Source organism: Saccostrea cucullata, unplaced genomic scaffold, assembly GCF_032062105.1.
Source record: "Saccostrea cucullata isolate Sc308-1 unplaced genomic scaffold, CSIRO_AGI_Scuc_v1 ctg220, whole genome shotgun sequence".
Taxonomy (NCBI): domain Eukaryota; kingdom Metazoa; phylum Mollusca; class Bivalvia; order Ostreida; family Ostreidae; genus Saccostrea; species Saccostrea cuccullata.
This window is the reverse complement of record NW_026931323.1, coordinates 260,814-275,033: the sequence shown is the minus strand read 5'-3', so window position 1 is coordinate 275,033 and position 14,220 is coordinate 260,814. Positions and strand designations below refer to the sequence as shown.

The following is a 14,220-nucleotide window of genomic DNA, read 5'->3' as shown; positions in this document are numbered from 1 at the left end:
AATAGTACACTCCAGCTGTCCTTAAAGGTCAAGTCCACCATTAAGTCTCTTATCTTGAATAATGATTTAGTGCACAAGCTTTTTAGTATTATTGCTTTTTTCAGATAATCCTTGCTTCTTCAAGCTATTTTGGATGTCTGCAAACTGTGAATCCTATAAAAGTCGTACCATCGACATGTCAGTAAGTGCTAAGCGTTTTCTAAGTCTTCATACTGATAAAAAAGAAGACAAATTTACCTTTAATATCAAAGGGAAGAGATATTTCCTCTGAAATTGTTATTGGTTAGTTTTCTTTTCGAAGACGAATTGTAACATACATATATTTTAATCTAACTTTCCACTGATATCAATAACAACACTATATATTGTATAACTATGAGCCTATCCTTTTCTTTATCATGAAAATTTTTTTTAGCTAGAATTCTTTTTTTTCATATGGTATGCTTAAGTATGGATATTCGTAGAATACATTTCGTTTCAGGCAATATCTGTTTGTCCTGTAACTTGTATTTTACTTTTATTTCAGTCATTATCTAGACCAAGTTTATGGTTGTCGAATTTGGGCTTTGGATGTGATTATAAGTTTGATATCCAGAGTTCTGTAGATCCCATTTTCAGCAGAGTCAGCAATTTTACTGTGACGTCATACCGCACGATTGACTGTTTGCCAGCGACGTCATTTAACTATTCTCTCTGTGGTATAAATTTTGGTCAAATTTCAAACAACTATACGCTGACATTTTAGAAGAATTTCTACTATTACAAATATCAAATACCACTTAAAACATTAAACGTATAATAATTATTACATGCTGTAAAGAAATCGATTAGCTAAAAAGGTTAAAAGATACAATTTATTAATGCATTTCCTTTGTTGAGTTGTGCAGTCTACCTGACTATACTCTGGGCATTCAAGATTCGTATCTATGTTTAGACGTGGGTTGATTCCTTGTCATTATTGTCACTTTACATTAAAAAAAGGAATGAAATGCAAACATATTATGAAAAATTACCGTATCTTCTCATATATCATATCATTAAAATCTCGCTCTACTTTCATCTTAACAATTGTCTAGACTTCAGTCTAGATTGATTTTATTTGTTTTGTAATGTTTTAACAACTTCAAAGGGTTTCATGTATGTTAATGAAAACAGAAAGAAAAATACCTAAAAATTCATGTAAAACTTTTTATTTGTTGATGATTTATGCTTGTTTCTTTTACCTTAAGCCCCAGAACAGCCATCAGAAATCACAATAAAAACTGTGAAAACGTATGTAGATGAGGTCAATAAAATGACAGCCGGGGACATTGTACTATCTTGGAGTCCTCCCCCGCACGCCAGCGAGGATAACAACATCTCCGTGTACAGAATAGACTTCAGTAAAGTAGCCCGCCTCCACAGACTTCAGTACCTCGTACCCCACAGTAATGTCACGCATGTGTTAGGGGTAAGAAGGAAACTCAGTTCTTTTCCTTATTTTATTTACCATGATTTTTACATGTAACCATGTTGTGATCAATGGAAGGTAATTGATTTCTGATACTGTATACGGGGTTATTTTGCCCCGTGTTATTTTGGCCATTAACAATTATGCCATATTTTAAATTCGCCCGATCACACTTCCGTTAAAGACTTTTAATTTGCCCCGTTTAAAATTCTCCCACTTGTGCCACGGGCGAAAGGGGCGAAAATAAAACGGGGTGAACATTTCCCTGTATACAGTAAATGGTAATTGAAGAAAGTTTTATATTTAGAAACACGATTCATTAACAAGAGGCCCATGGGCCTTATAGGTCACCTGAGTATCATGTAACAACTTTCCAACAATGGAATTGGTTCTTGTTTTAAATCAAAGGCCATGAAATTCGCAATTTTGAAAGAGGCACCATTGCTTATCATAACTATATCCTTCGCTTGCTTACTTTGGTTATTTAATACTCAGAGTTAGATCAGAGTAACAAAGAGAAAATGCATTTCCACATTATTAGCAGTTGTGCATCCCACCCCACAAGAACCACTGACCATTGGGGCACATATTTCAAAATTCTGGAAATTTTATCATAAATTTTAATGCATCATAAATGATTGATTAATACCAAAAAGCAGAATTCAAAGCATTAATTTTTTTTTCAGACTATGTAAACCCCAAACCCACCCGAAGTACCCTGACCCAGGGGTCCTGAAATTGACCATTTTTGAAGAGGCGCTTTTCATCATCATTAATATGTACTTAGAACATTGGCATAATACCCAGGAGAAAAGGAAAAAGTTTTCGAAGAATTCATGCATTGTCACTTTATAATTATTAGAGCCCCACCCTAACACCAAAACCCCTGACCCTGGGGCCCTGAGATTCACAATTCTGGAAGAGACATCCTTCCTCGTTATAACTATGTACATAGTTCATTGGTTTAATACTCAGGAGCAGAGGAGAAGATTTAAGAATTAAAAATTTAAATAAATAAAGAGAATAAATGTATTTTCACTATATAATCAATAGAGTCCCATTCTAACACCAGAACTCTGACCCTGAGGCCTTGAAATTCACAATTTTGGAAGAGGCACTCTTATTCAACATAACTATGTACTTGTTTAGTTATTTAATACCCCAGGCGCAGAGAAGAAGATTTTCAAAGAATTAATGTATTTTCACCGTATAATCAATAGAGTCCCGCCATAACCCCAGAACACCCAAACCAGGGGCCATGAAATTCACAATTTAAGAAGAGACATTGTTGCTCATCATAACTATGTACATGGTTAGTTTGTTTCGTACTCAGGAGCAGAGAAGAAGATTTTCAAAGAATTTATGCATTTTCACTATATAATTAATAGAGCCCCGCCCTTACACAGAACCCCTGACCCCGGGGCCATGAAATTCACAATTTTGGAAGAGAGAGCCTTATTCAACATAACTATGTACTTGGTTTGTTTATGAAATGCCCAGGAGCAGAGAAGAAGATTTTCAAAGAAATAATGCATTTTCACGATATTATCTATTTAGCACCGCCCTAGCACTAGAACCCATGATACCAGGGCCATGAATGACACAATTTTGGTAGAGGACTCAATGCTGATTACAATCATGCAAACAGTTTGACTGGTTGATGTCCAGGAGTAAAGAAGATTTTTAAAGATTGCATTAATTTTAGTGGTTTTGGCCCTACCCCTCAGGCCCCAGGGGGGCAGGGACCATGAAATTCACAATTTTTGTTCCCCTTCGCCCATAGATGCTGTAAAAGAAATTTGTTTGAAATTGGTTGAGCGGTTGCAGAGAAGAAGCTGAAAATGTTCAAATGTTAACGCACAACGCACGACGCACGACGACGGACAAAACGGAATTTACTTAGGTGACCTAAAAATCATTCAAGACAAAGTGCTTTTCCAACAGCAATGTATTACTATCTAATAATGCTGTAATAATTAATACCGTTATGTTTAAAAAAAATCTTTAACTAACTTTACTGATTACGTATCTTAATTTACCTTTAATATACATGCTAGTTTGGGTTTTTAGAATCAAACTTGGGTTGTAATAAGGAAACTCCACTGGTTTAACGACTATCGGTTTACTATTGTTGGAATATCTGAAGGCGGAGAGAGTAAAGAATGTTCAAAGACCTTTAAACTTGGTAAGATTCTTCAGACTCATTAAATCTGCTTTCGGAGTGAAAGATGTATACAATTCTAAAACCTAATTTGATAGGTGAAGGAAATAGTTGCATAGTTGAGAGAGAGAGAGAGAGAGAGAGAGAGAGAGAGAGAGAGAGAGAGATGTCGTTTTATGTTTTGATGGTTTACATATCTTTGCCTCTTTTATGAAGGATTATGAGACGGAATGTGAAAGGAACATTTTTTTCTGAACGCATGTGTCTTGAAATATTTGACAATTAAATAATTGTTTATGGCATTATTTCTTTATCTAGGTGAATTTGCAAAATTGACGGCCAAGAAAGAAGACACGGAGCAAGGTTAAAAGGACTTTGTTTAATTTTTTTAGATTTCAAATGTTTTTAAAAAATATTTCCATTCAATAACGTAAACAAGATGTGTTTGTGAAACACTAATGCCCCCGTATGGCAACATAGCGAAGGTTAAGCTTTCTCAAATGCAGATCAAATATGTTGGTACGCGTACATAAAGTAAGCCCTTTTCACAAGAAATACAGATGTGAAATATAAAACCCTAGCACCACCTGTTCAAGGGTTATGACCAAGGTTAACATTTTTAAAGGTATGACAAACTCTGGGGTCAAGGTCAAAGGGTCAAGGTTGTTGGTTTCTAAAGAAAGGCCTTGTCTCAAAGATTACATATGGGAAGTATGAAAGCGCTGCCCCTTACAATTCAAAAGTTATGGCCAAGGTTAAAGTTTGTAAAAGTAGGTCAAACTCCAAGGTCAAGGTCCAAGGTTCAAAGTTGTTGATATTCAATGAAAAGTCTTCTCACAAGGATTACATATTTGAAGCATGGAAGCCCTATCGCTTACTATTCAAAGTTATGACCAGGGTTAAAGTTTTTTCGTAAGTACGGAAATCTCCAAGGTCAAGGTCTAAAGGTCAAAATTGTTGATTCAAATGAAAGGTCTTGCCAAAAAGAATAGATATTTGAAATATGAAATTCCTAGTATTTACCGTTTAAAAATAATAAAGCCCTAGTCCTGACCCTTCAAAAATTATGGTCAAGGTTGTTTTTTTAAAGTAGGTCAAACTCCAATGTCACGGTCAAAGGGTCAAGGTTGTTAGTATCCAATAAAGTGTCCTCTCGATGGATTAGATATGTGAAGTATGAAAACTCTAGCTTTTACCATTCAATAGTAATAGCCAAGGTTAAAGTTTTTCATAAGTACAAAAATCTTCAAGGTCAAAGTAAAAAGGTCAAAGTTGTTGGTATCCAGTGAAAGGTCTTTCCACAAAAAATATATATATTAAGTATAAATATCCTGGTATCTACTGTTCAAAAGATATGGCCAAAATAAAAGTTCAAAAATTTTGGGTAAAAGTGGGTCAAACTCCAAGGTTAACATCAAAAGGTCATAATTAGTAGTATTAAAGAAAGGTTTTTTCACAGGGAATACACATGTGAAGTATGAATGTCATAGCTCAACTAAATCAAAAGTTATGGGCAAGGTTAAAGTTTTTGCGGACAAACAGAAAAGAGACAGAGAGACAGCTAGACAGACAGCCAGAGATACAGACAGACAGACAGCTAGACGGACGGATCCGACAAAACTATATACCCCCGAAACTTCGCTTACGGGGGCATAGAAATATTGATAATTTGCATTTGTGATTTTCATATATAATGTTAATTTTATGTTTATCAGATTGTATATAGTATGTATATTAACCAGTTAGCTATATATGTTATATTACTTGTCATTTTCAAGCCATCTATCAACAGGGTAAATTAATCTTCCAAGTGTGAAGAAACAGAAATGAAATATATTTCAAATGTAATCGCTAACATCGAAATATTCTCCGTATTAAAAAATTATGCTTTGTATCTGAAAAAAATTCTTTCTTAAGGACATGAAAAAATTATAAAAAACAGGTAAAGGCAAAGTAATTTTAAAAAAATGACTTCAAATATCTTTAACAATTACTGTCTTATAAACATCCTCATTAAAAATAAATTGACATTAAGTGGCTGTCTTTTAAAAATTCCAGAGGAGAAGAACGAGTCTGTGATAGCTGTGGTGGTGGTGGTTGTGGGAGTCCTGCTGGCCTTTATACTTGTCTGTATTATCAAAAGGAAAAGGTCCAGAGAGGAACAGGAAACGGAAAGGAAAACCAGCGACGAGGTGCAGAACAGTAACTTAACATTTACTCACACGTGAATAAAAAATGGTGAGGTACAGAAAACCCATGTAAAATTCCCTTAGGCTTATTAAAAAAATTAGCGACGATGTACATTATGAAAAGTACAAGCCTTGAATATACTCACTCTCAGGTAAAAAAAAACAATGATGAGGTAGAATTCACTCCCTTGAAATATTCAATCTCACGTTTAATAAAAAGTGATGGAATACAGAACACCCCCTTAAAATATAGAATACTTTCTCTCATGTAAAGCACTAATTTCATTATTTAGTTTGATCCTAAAACGAGGTAAGTTATTGACAAGCAAGTTAATGAAACAAGAATATCAACAGTCTCGTTTAAAATCATAATTTCGTAAATTCTATGGTCGATACAATGACCTTGTCAGCAAATACAATTTATCATTGAGACAAATGCTGACATTTTTCATACTAATTTTTTTATCCATTATTTATTCACTGAATTGACGACGGATTTTTCTGTTAATTCCCGATCATAACAAGGAGCACAAGGCGGGTGTGACCGGTCAGCAGGGGATGCTCACTCCTCCATTGCACCTGATCCCACCTCTGATGTTTCGGAGGTTCGTGTTTGCTCTGCTCCTATTTTGCATTGTTATATGGAATTTGAGATTGAATACTATTCGATATCTCCATATCTTTCATCCAAATTACCATTAGTATGTGATGAAAGTACTGGATAAGAATAAACATATCAAATCTGTGTATAAAATTACGGAAATTGAACCTGTAGAAAAACGACATTTGAATCTTGCATGTTATGCATACTTGCGTCAATTATTGCTGTATACTTACTTAACAGTTTTATAGGGATATCTCATTGGGAAGCAATATTTGCGCATATAACGAATTTACATTCCCAAGAGAAACTGTGCTGTCCACATACTGTCCGATTTATTGAATCTCATATAAAAAAGGAGTTACGCACGGCATTTTGTCCCTACGAGCAAGTCAATGTGTGCATGCCCGAAATACTGACATCGATCAACAAAGAGACCATTGCACAGAAGTTAAAAAACAAAACAATATCAAGATTGAAATCAACATGATCAATGAACTTGTAAAATATTGATATGAAGGAATGAAATTCCAGGCCTTTAACCCTACGGATATGACAACACACATTTTAAGTAATTTTGTGTAGGCAAATTCAGCTTATACGTATCGCACAATGAGAAATGCCGCGTATTAAAAGTAATTATAGAATCAGCTAATTTTATTTTTAACAGTTTAAAAAAACATTACCAAAACAGCCTTTTTTTCGCTTTCTCCGCAAACGTTACTTTTTCAGGAAAGCATACTCCTCCACCAAGCTGAAAACTTTTTAAAATGTCTCTACCAAGTAGTTTAAAATACGAGAATGTAAGAAAATATATTTTATTACTGAAGAGTCAAAAGGGAGATATGGTTTTCTTGTCTTGAATAAAATAGAAATTGACGAAATATAGTGTTTATATTATTTCATAAATCGGAATTGCAAGTTGATTCAAAAGATCAAACAAAATACATCGATGCTTTGAGTTACACAACATCTGCAAAAAGCAAGTCTGACAATAAAAACATTGCTCAACATTTCATAACAACATAAACTCTGAGATTTGACGAAATGCATGAAAAATATTTTGACATGATGGCTATATTTCCCCCAAAGCTTTACCTAAATCAAAAGACTAATAACATGCAAAAAGCATCATAACAGAGATGATTTGATAAAATTTAGCAATAATGACGCTACTTAGCTACACAATTTATAGCCCTCAATAAAAATCAATAACAAAATCCAAAATGAAAAAAATGCCTTTCTTTGTATTCAAGAGAGCTAAGGACTGCAAAAAAATCTTAAACTACTTACTTGCTCGACATGTTCATTTTCTCAAATTAAGGAACACCAGTGAAATTTCATTGAGTCAAAATTTTATCCAATTAAGTAAAGCTAAAGTATGGAAAAAACGAGGAGTTTTTAAGCTCAAAAGTCCTTTCATATGATAAAAATTACATAAAGTAGGAGCCCATCAAACAATGTCTCCTAAGGCAAGCTATTTGTACAAGAAGATGTAAGCCTATCTCAGAAAATAGTACATGAAATAAGATTATGAGTACAAAGACTAAAGGCAGGCCAAACAGTCAACAAGGGAATTAATTGAGGGACTAAAAAAAATTCTTAAAAACTATTTGGTCATTTTTTCCTCTGTAGATGACTTTATGATTTTTAAGCATGGATTTTGATATCCCTTGAAAACCAAAACGAATTCTTGGCACTAGCAGTCTAATCATGTACCCCAAACTGTCGTCTATTGACATCAGAATACATCTATTGTAGACAATATTAACATCTTATGTAGTTTATTGATTGATTGATTGTTTACTGTTTAACGTCCCTCTCCAGAATATTTCACCGATATGGAGATGTCACCATTGCCGGTGAAGAGCTGCAAATTTTGGCCTATGCTCGGCACTTACGGCCTTTGAGCAGGGAGGGATCTTTATCGTGCCACAACTGCTGTGACACGGGGCCTCGGTTTATACGGTCTCATCCGAAAGACCGCCCCATTTAGTCGCCTTTTACGACAAGCAAGGGGTACTGAGGACCTAATCTAACCCGGAATCCCACGGGTCTCTTATGTAGTTTAATTGTGGGATTAAACATCCATTTTTTGTCCAAACATACCTGAAATATATTGAGATAACAAACTGTATTCTAGCTCAGATATCCATTAAACAATACGAAATAAGAGCAGAGAAAACACGGACCTTCAAACAGCATAGCTAGGATCAAGAGTTATGGAGGAGAGAGGCTCCTCTGTCGACTGTTCACACCCGCCGTGGGCTCCTTGTCATGAAGTTTATGAAGTTTTATTGAGTTCTTAAAAACATCAATGCTTGTCACTTCTCTCAATCTTTTATTGCAGGCCTACAATCCTCTATACGTGGCCACATCGCAGTCCTCCTGTGAAGATCCCCTCCTGTCAGATCACATGGAGATATGCTTCGAAAACCTCCATCTTTTGGAAATCATTGGTGAGGGAGCGTTTGGTAAGGTCCATAAAGGGGAATATATACAGGAGGACGGAAAAAGATGCACCGTGGCTGTGAAAATGCTGAAAGGTAGGTCATTTACAGCAAATATTAGCAACTTTTATTTTACAAGCTGTCTTGGTTGCTTGGGGTACAAGACCAAGCAACCTGGTTTTTCATTTTTTCCAGACTGCTCAATAGCAATCGTCCCTTGGTACCTTATGCTACCAGGCCAACAAAATATATATAATTTTTGTAATGATATGATTACATGTACTTGTTTGCTATTATCCTGGTCATTGAAGTATAATAAAGGAGCTTGGTATTTTTTTCTTTTATCATATTGCATTATTATTATTATTATATTATATGTAATGCTTACATGTACACTGTGAACTATACCAGTATTTCAAATCTGAAAACTTTTACAAGTGAGGTCAAGTCAATTTTGCATTGTTATAATCATGATTATATTGTTTGTTTCTTAATTGTATATGCCCCCAGAGGGCCCTTGATTTGTGAATAAATAAATATAATATAACATTTTTGACTGCATTTATAAAACTTTTCATTTCGATTGCTGTAAGACTGTTATCACAAAATTGTTTTGGTAAGGGCAAATACCTACACTGATTTTTTCCCAGAAACTTTTGATTACATTCTTATTTATTGTTCACAAACTTGAAACATTTTAATCGGGCTTTCTCTTTCTTTGAATTTTCAGAGATTAGAAAAGGTCGATGTCTTATTTTAATAAGTTGTTTGAAAAATGTCGAAAGAAAAACTCAAATCGCTTTTCTTTTATATACTAAGTATTTGAGACTCAGTAGATTTATCATAAAAGCTATTTCCTGCCCTTTGAGTGCAAAAAAAAAATATCATCGATATCATTATTGGTGATTGAAGAAGCCCTTTTTTAAATTAACCTCCTTGTTCAACAGAGTTTGCAGATAAAACAGAAGAGAAGAGCCTAATGACGGAGATTGAAGCCATGAAACAGCTGGGAAACCATCCTAACATAGTGGGGATGCTGGGCTTCTGTACAAAGCCGTCCTCCCTCTGTCTGTTGATGGACTTCTGTCCCCTGGGTGATCTACGACAATATCTCCTTAACTGCAGGCATCAGGTCAGTAACTTGTCTTATTGAGCTTTTCCTGTCTGTATTGTTCAATAAACCAACTTATTTCTAAATGATTTAGAATAAGAAACTTTTGTAAAGTAAAATATATCACATTATTTATTAGTACATGTATTTCTTTTTCGAGCCCGGAAGTTGATCCTTATATTATTATGTTAAACGATGTAAATTATTGACAAACAAGTTGCTCAAACACGAATATCAGCAGTCTCGTTTAAAGTCATCTAAGTTCTATGGTCGATACAATGATCTTGTAGGCAAATACAATTTATCATCAAGTCAAGTGCTGACTGACAATTTTCATACCATTTTTATAAACACTGAATTGTCAAGGGACTTTTTCCGTTACTTCCCGACAAGGACCACACGGCGGGTGTGGCGGGCCGGAGGGTGATGCTTACTCCTTAATGCCACCTGATCCCACCTCTGATGTTTTGGAAGTCCGTGATTCCTATGCTCCAACTTTGTATTGTAAAATGGACTCTCCGGCTTAAATACTGTTCGTTATTTCCATAAATTTTGTGCAAATTATATCACCAATATCTGATGGAAAACAATACCTAACTACGAAGAAAAAATGTTTATTAACTTATGTTATTTTTTTTATAACATTTGTATGAATGGCAAGTTATTTGTTGATTTCAGATGATGAAAATGGGTCAAACAATGAGAAGGAGATCAGACAGTGGTATCAGCCCGGGCTGTGATAGATCAAAAAGCGCCGATTTTTGTAAGGTTCTAAACTTATATATCATAGATCACAATATATCACAATGTTTTGTGAGGCTTTATATTCACTAGATTGGTACTTTAGTGGGACGAAACATGACTAGATCTCTGCAGATATTCCTGATGTATTTCTACATTCATAATTATATATGTTGAACAAAATGGCTTGAGTCTTTATTCTCATTTAGTGGAAATATGGTGTGCAAGGTGGACAAAATATGTGATTTAATTATCATTATTATATGATTGAATAATTTCCATCTCCCTGATTGGCTGAGATCAAACTATTTTAGAAAAATACTACATTGTATTGACCTGCACGTGACGTTCCAGGTGAATACAAGGATTTATTTCCTCTACATTGATCTAAAAATAGATCGGGAAATTCCAAATTGATACAAATTATTTTGGAAAGCTATTTAAACGACTATGACTTTTTTTTCATGTGAAAAAAACATAACGAATATATATTTTCGGGTGAGGGTGGTAAGACGGGATGCAGGGACCCCCCCCCCCCTCCAACACTTTTACTGAACAACAATTTTTACTTTTTGGCAGTCAGTTTTCCCTGATAATACTCCTTCCTTTCAAAATCTATCCTATGAAAAAGACTGACATTATATATTTTTTTCATGGTAACTAAAATTGATAAAAACATTTCAAATTGATATGACTGTTAAGGTTTATTTACATTTTAAGTCTGCTTCTCTCTTGTATTTGGCTGGGACTTAATTAAATGCAAACAAGTAATAAGCTGTGTCATTTTATCAGTGAATCATAAAATAAAACAATTATTGCTGTTTTTTCGGTCAATACAATGATTTAGCCATCTTCAAAGGACAAAATTCACCTCGCCCTTCAGGCTCGGTGAGTATTGTACTTCTCAGATGGCTAAATCATTGTATTGACCTCAAAAACAGCAACAATTTTATAGTATCATTGAAGAACGGTCTAGTAAACATGTCTTTGCTAAAATATTTAAGAGTTACTAAATCAACTGGTCAGTTCAAAAAGCTGAAAGAGTTTTAACCTGCTAAAGGAGATGTTAACAACTAAATGGCACCCGATTCCATCTCCTATATTTTAAAGGTTCCCGTTTTAAGAAGGATTATTGTAAATAGAATTTTCTAGCTCCATTCCAATCAAATGCACATGTGCACACATCAAAAAATTGTTTTTATGTTCTCCAATTTTGCAGAGGGGTATGTTTTATTGATTTTGAAGATATTCAATTAAGAAATAGATAAAATAAGATTTTCCCATGGGTAATTTTAATCCTATTGACAAATGCACACAAAAGAATTCTTGGTGCAAATTGCACGTACACGTAAGTGCTGCACACTAGGAGTGCATGTACATGTAAATTTCAGCTTTTAAAAGCATAGAAAATAAAATGCATGTGCATGTATTAAATTAAACCTTTTAGCAATTCGACACAATAGGAGTCGATGTAACAGTACAATGAATAACAGTACTTCTGGATATTGTCAGCAATATATAGAAAGTTTAGCAAAATACACCAAGGTAATGTTGAACAACTCTTTCATATGACAAAAAAAAATCACATTAGCAAAAACAAGAGTTGTTGGACCTATTACGGTATTAAAGTGGCAATGTATTCTATGTGCTAGTTTCCGCAGCATTGCCATGACTTTTTACAACAATCTTTCATTGCCATCAGTGTTCTACTATTTTTCTGAACATTTGAGGGACATCAGTTACATTTACTACAACCTAAAAAGAATGTTTTTCTCTCTTTTTTCTAGATTATTTTGTTTAAATATTTCCTTCAGAAAATGATCTAGATGTGTAGTAGATAATACATAATGTATAAACAATGCAATGCACATTCGTCATATCAAAAGATAGAAATTTATTTCAAACTAGACCATTTTTCATGAATGTGGGTGTAATATAAAACTGATATAATCATGTTAATGGTGACACGTGTACTCTTGTTAATTTTGTTTGATGACTGAAATTTTACAAAACCGTTGTAAATCTGATTTTTTTATAAAGATATGTAAACCAACTATCGGATGAAACCGACACAGATCTGTTTAGATAAGTCTTAGCGTTTCATTTCAATATTTTATAGATCTTATTAGATATCTATCAGCGTTAAATCCTTTCATTTTATCATTGTTTATGTTCAAGTTTCTGCTGATCCTGGAGGATTGGAGGTGCTTTCTTCAAATTCTGAAAGTAACGGTAAACATTTTACACATAAATTTTGATGCAAAGATGGCTTGTGACATAAATATTTAATCATTATGGCATCTGTATCAGAAAAAAAAGTTTTGTTTGATATCCTTATTTCCAAATATCTGTAAAATATGGGGAGAATAGAAATTTTCTAAGCTGTATTTAATGTCGTAAATGCTTTCACTTTATTAAGAGAAAAGATTAATTATTAGCAGCAAAATCATAGTTATATATTATATTGAGCAGAATTAACTATCTCATGGTTTTTTGTGTTTATAAATCAGTCATTACATGTAACTGTCAATGGATTCATACATCTACCAGCTAAATTCAAGAAGAGTATATTGAATTTACCTTTTTACATTTCAAAGTATCAACAGAATCGGAATGCTGTATTCAAGAGGCGACACTTCTGTCCTATGCTCGGCAGATCGCCATAGGGATGGTAAGTACTTGAAAGCTGAGAATAAAACAAACTCACTTTTCACACACTTTCCTAAATAATTTCGAAAATTTGATTTTATATGTTATCGGAGAACAAATCCATTATTGTTTTCTGGAATCAATCTCTCATCAAGTATAGATGAAATTAATTCAATGAAATGATAGTGGAAATCGTGATAAAATTTCTTTTCCTTAAAACCAAGACGATTATGGAGTTTGTCTAAAATACTAATTCGCAAAGAATCTTTATTTTGGTTTAGTAAACATGTCATATATATAAGACATCATATTATTGTTTCCAAAAGAAAACATATCGCTAGATCATCATTATTTGTTATAGGAATACCTATCCCAGAAGAAGTTTATCCACAGAGATTTAGCTGCCAGAAACATTCTAATGGTGGACAACCGTAGACTGAAAATCTCGGATTTCGGACTGACACGTGACATATATGAAACTAACATGTATCAGCCTACTTCATCCCGTAAACTCCCCTACAAATGGATGGCCATTGAATCCATTTTCGATCAAGTCTTTACAATAAAATCCGACATGTAAGACCTTAAGAATTCTATGCCATGATATGATTGATTAACGTAACAAGCTTGTCAGACAAGTGTAAAACTAGTCCAGAGCCCTTTTTATAAATGTTGTCTGAGTTGTAAGCAACTTAAAGAAAGACAAATGCATTTTAAAGCTCAAAGATGATATGATAATATCAATTGTAATGCATTATTTGGAATATAAAATAATATATTGTGTAGATTTAAATTTATCAATTCTTAAAACGGTTTTTACTTGTACTGAAAATCATTTTTTTTACATATAGCTGTGCATGTATTCGTG

At 33.9% G+C, this 14,220-nt stretch overlaps 1 protein-coding gene across 4 annotated transcripts in view; it reads left to right on the top strand.

The window, feature by feature from the left end:
* Positions 1–14,220, top strand: part of LOC134232184 (tyrosine-protein kinase receptor torso-like) — a 31,427-nt gene that overhangs the window by 14,749 nt on the left and 2,458 nt on the right. For all 4 annotated transcript variants that reach the window (XM_062714130.1, XM_062714132.1, XM_062714131.1 and 1 more), the window contains exons 9-20: positions 105–181; positions 527–698; positions 1,230–1,450; positions 3,521–3,635; positions 3,930–3,974; positions 5,670–5,803; positions 8,752–8,947; positions 9,799–9,983; positions 10,641–10,725; positions 12,882–12,935; positions 13,301–13,374; positions 13,714–13,928. In XM_062714130.1, coding sequence (XP_062570114.1) covers positions 105–181; positions 527–698; positions 1,230–1,450; positions 3,521–3,635; positions 3,930–3,974; positions 5,670–5,803; positions 8,752–8,947; positions 9,799–9,983; positions 10,641–10,725; positions 12,882–12,935; positions 13,301–13,374; positions 13,714–13,928 — 1,573 coding nt within the window. The remainder of the gene's footprint in view (positions 1–104; positions 182–526; positions 699–1,229; positions 1,451–3,520; positions 3,636–3,929; positions 3,975–5,669; positions 5,804–8,751; positions 8,948–9,798; positions 9,984–10,640; positions 10,726–12,881; positions 12,936–13,300; positions 13,375–13,713; positions 13,929–14,220) is intronic.